This window comes from Aotus nancymaae, unplaced genomic scaffold, assembly GCF_030222135.1.
Source record: "Aotus nancymaae isolate 86718 unplaced genomic scaffold, 86718_ANA_hifiasm-v0.15.2.pri h1tg000016l, whole genome shotgun sequence".
Classification (NCBI taxonomy): Eukaryota; Metazoa; Chordata; class Mammalia; order Primates; family Aotidae; genus Aotus; species Aotus nancymaae.
The window spans coordinates 8,474,972-8,478,799 of record NW_026988428.1 but is presented as its reverse complement, the minus strand read 5'-3'; the positions used below and the strand labels follow the sequence as shown (position 1 = coordinate 8,478,799).

At 45.1% G+C, this 3,828-nt stretch overlaps 1 protein-coding gene across 1 annotated transcript; it reads right to left on the bottom strand.

The window, feature by feature from the left end:
• Positions 1–1,806: 1,806 nt before the first annotated feature.
• LOC105728779 (ribose-phosphate pyrophosphokinase 1-like) lies at positions 1,807–2,912 on the bottom strand. The gene has a single exon (XM_064376696.1). The coding sequence runs from the start codon at positions 2,910–2,912 to the stop codon at positions 1,956–1,958; it is 957 nt and encodes a 318-aa protein (XP_064232766.1). The 3' UTR covers positions 1,807–1,955.
• Between the last annotated feature and the right edge of the window lie 916 nt (positions 2,913–3,828).

Genomic DNA, 3,828 nt, shown 5'->3' with positions numbered 1-3,828 from the left:
TAAATGAGCTAGTAATTCTTTTTTTATTTATTTATTTTTTTGAGATAGAGTTTCGCTCGTTGCCCAGGCTGGAGTACGATGGTGCGATCTCGGCTCACTGCAACTCAACCTCCTGGGTTCAAGTAATTCTTCTGCCTCAGCCTCCTGAGTAGCTGGGATTATAGGCACCCACCACCACACCCAGCTAATTTATTTTTAGTAGAGACAGGATTTTACCATGTTGGCCAGGCAGGTCTCAAACTGTTGACATCAGGTGATCTGCCCACCTTGGCCTCCCAAAGTATGGGGATTACAGGCGTGAGACACCACGTCCGGCCAATAATTCTTATTCTTTAAATTCATCAAATAGTGTATCCAACAGAGTCCTTAGCAAGAAACAAATGGCACACTCAAAAAGAGTGGCAGGAAAGAGTTTAGTAAAATCATTCACAAAAGTGTGAGCAGGGTTAAGGGAAACCGCCAATAGTCAGTAAAGCACCCCAGGGCTGGCAAAAGTGGGAAGCTATGACTGGTTCTGGCTGAAGGAGGAAGAGAGGGAGCAGTTCTTGGAACATAGTGAGACCTGCAGCTGCAGAGAGAGCCACTCACTAGAAGCTGTGTTCTCAAATAGAATTATGTGGTCATTGCTAAGCTATGGCCCTGCAGGGAGAGAGCTGGGGGAATAAAGACCTGAGCTCTCTCTTCTCTTACCTTTCAAGTTCCTACCAGAGCCTTTCACTGGCTGGACCCAACCAGAAGCCAGGCAGCCAGGAAGTAATCTATAGAGTATCAGCTCCCTGAGACCAGAACAGAGTAGAGAACAATGGAGAGTGAATCTGAAGGGACAAATAAAAAACATCTAGCACCAATAGTTTTCTGTTAGCTTTGCTTCTTTCCTCCACATTTGGTTAGCTTACTGGACATCACCAGGGAGTTCTAATATCAAAATGTCCATAGTAGATGGCACTGCCTACACAAATAGAATTTTCTTTCTTTTTTTTTTTTTGTTCACACAGATACACTTTATTAGTTTCCTCTACAAGAGACAGTAACATCAATCTTTTTTAACAGGAATCTCAGTTCATTTCAAAGGCCAAATAGATCCAAAAAAGGAAGATGAAAATTAAATACTTAACCAAAAGGCATTACGATACCACCTAACACTTACTGCCTCAGTGGCAGCAGGCTAAGGAAGATCAAGCTACAGCACATCATCTAATGTGAATGTTAGCGATTGCAAAGCAGGAAGCACGTTTGCTTTCCAGAAGACTGGTACAATGTTCATTTGGGCCCAAGAGGATATTTGGCTAGGAAAGGATCAAGATAGATAAAGGTAAAGCCAAATCAAAAGGAATAGGTACAAAGGAGAATCCAAGCTACATAGTTAAGCAGATGGTGACAGATCAGGCTTCTTCCTGCCAAGAAACACTGCTCAACCACCGTCCACCCCCACCACCCCCACCCCCACCACCCAATGTCTGCTCCAGTCGAACTGCCTGCTCCTGCCTTACAGAGTGCTCAGCCACTGGGACTAGGTTTGGGGTTGCCCAAGGCTCTTGCTATAATTTAGCATAGACCTTGGGGAGAACTGGTCACACATGGGTTGGCTTTGTTGCTAGTTCTCAATAAAGAAAACCCTGAAGCATTCACATGCCAAGTAGTCTGAGCTTCCCCAATCACAAACACCCTCACACAACATCCTCAAAAGTCTGAAATCTTGCAGCAGCTGAGCTATAGTTAAAGCTGCAAGGCTCACAAAATCATCAAGGAAGCCAGAATGAGATAATGCAGGTAGGAAGTCCCAGCAGCTAATCTCAATCGTCTTTCCCCATTTTGGATAAGCTATAATATACCTGATGTGGGATGTAGAAAGCTACACTGGAGCAAGCCGGGTCTTCTGCTGAATTTGTCATCAAATACCAAGGGAAAACAAGGGCTGGCATGGATTTTTTTTTCTCAAAAAGCCTCAGAAGTTATTATAAAGGGACATGGCTGAATAGGTAAGAAACGGATTCCCCATTGTGAGTTCTCCTGATGGCTTCTGCAAGAATCATAGAGATGTCGATCACTTGTATTTTGGAGCAATGCTTCATCTTGTCCTCCTGAGGTATGGTGTTGGTGACTACTACTGCTTCAAAGCATGCGTTGTTGATGCGAGAAACAGCCGGACCGGAGAAGATTCCATGAGTCAAGATGGCATAAACTCTGGTGGCTCCAGCTGAGAGAAGTTTGTCAGCTGCATGGCAGATTGTGCCACAAGTGTCAGCCATGTCATCCACAAGGATGGCCACCCGATCCTTCACATCTCCCACAAGCACCATGCGGTCCACTTCATTGGCCTTCTTTCGTTCTTTGTGAATCAAGGCAAAGTCCACATTCAGCCTGTCTGCAATGGAGGTCACTCTCTTCGCTCCACCAGCATCAGGTGAGACAATAGTGCAGTTCCTCCACTCAGAGATATTCTCCCTTATCCACTTTAGGACAGCTGGCTCTGCATACAAATTATCCACTGGGATATCAAAAAAGCCCTGAATTTGAGAAGCGTGTAGGTCCATGGTGATAATATGATCTGCGCCTGCTACAGACAGCATATTTGCAACAAGCTTGGCTGAGATTGGCGCCCGGCTCTTATCTTTCTTATCCTGCCGGGCGTAAGGGAAGCATGGGATGACTGCAGTAACCCGGCTGGCTGAAGCAATCTTGCAGGCATTAATCATGATCAAAAGCTCCATTAAATGGTCATTGATTTCGCCACAACCACTCTGAACAATGTAGACATCCTCTCCACGTACACTCTCGCCAATTTCCACACAGGTCTCCTGGTTGCTGAATTTCTTAGTCACCACCTTGCCTAGCTCCAGGCCCAGGCGGTCAGCAATTTTCTGAGATAAGTCCTGATGGGAGCTGCCGCTGAAGATCTTGATGTTCGGCATCCTGGCTAACTACCCTAAGCGCTCTGGTAAGGAATCGCGGCTGCTGCAGAAACCGGAACCAAAGTCGGCCAGAGACTCAATACTAAACGCTTTGCGTTTCTACTCAGCCATCTTACATTCCCGCCCGGCGCGCAGTTAGAAATTACCCAGAGTCACGGAGGTGGAGTCAGCAGCGAAGTCCACACCCCGCCGGCAACGATTAGCCGAGAGGGCCACAAAGGGAATTTTTAGTGGCAGATTGCTAGGGCACCAGCATTCAATGCTCGTCTGGCCTTATAGACGAGAAAGGAGTTGTAAGTACTCTAACTGGGAAGCTCTAATGATGCAAACATGGTAACATCCTTTAGGGTGCAGCCACCACAGCTAGTACTAACCTTTTTTTTTTTTTTTTTTTTTTTTTTGAGGTAGGGTCTTGCTCTGTCACTCAAGTTGGAGTGCAGTGGTGCAGTATGGCTCACTGTAGCCTCGGCTTCCTGGGTTCACATGATCCTCAACCTCCTGTGTTCCCTCCTGGGAACACAAATGTACACCACCAGACTTGGCTCCTTTTTTTTTTTTTTTTAAGTTTTTAATAGAGACGAAGTCTCACCTTGTTGTCCAGACTGGTCTCAAACTCCTGAACTGAAGCCATCTTCCCATCTCATCCTGCCAAACTGCTAGGATTAAAGGTATGAGTCACCATGCCCATCTTAGTATTAATCTTTAAAGCATGATTTTTAGAACCAGATAATTTTTGGGATTGGATCCTTACTTCCAATCTAGCCATGTGAACTTGGGCTATCCAATATGGTAGCCACTAATCACATGTGATTATTTAAATTTATATTTATGTAAACTGAAAGTAAATAAAAATTCAGTTCTGCATTCACTCTTCCTGTAATAGTCAGGAGCTCAATAACTCACATGGCTAAGTGGT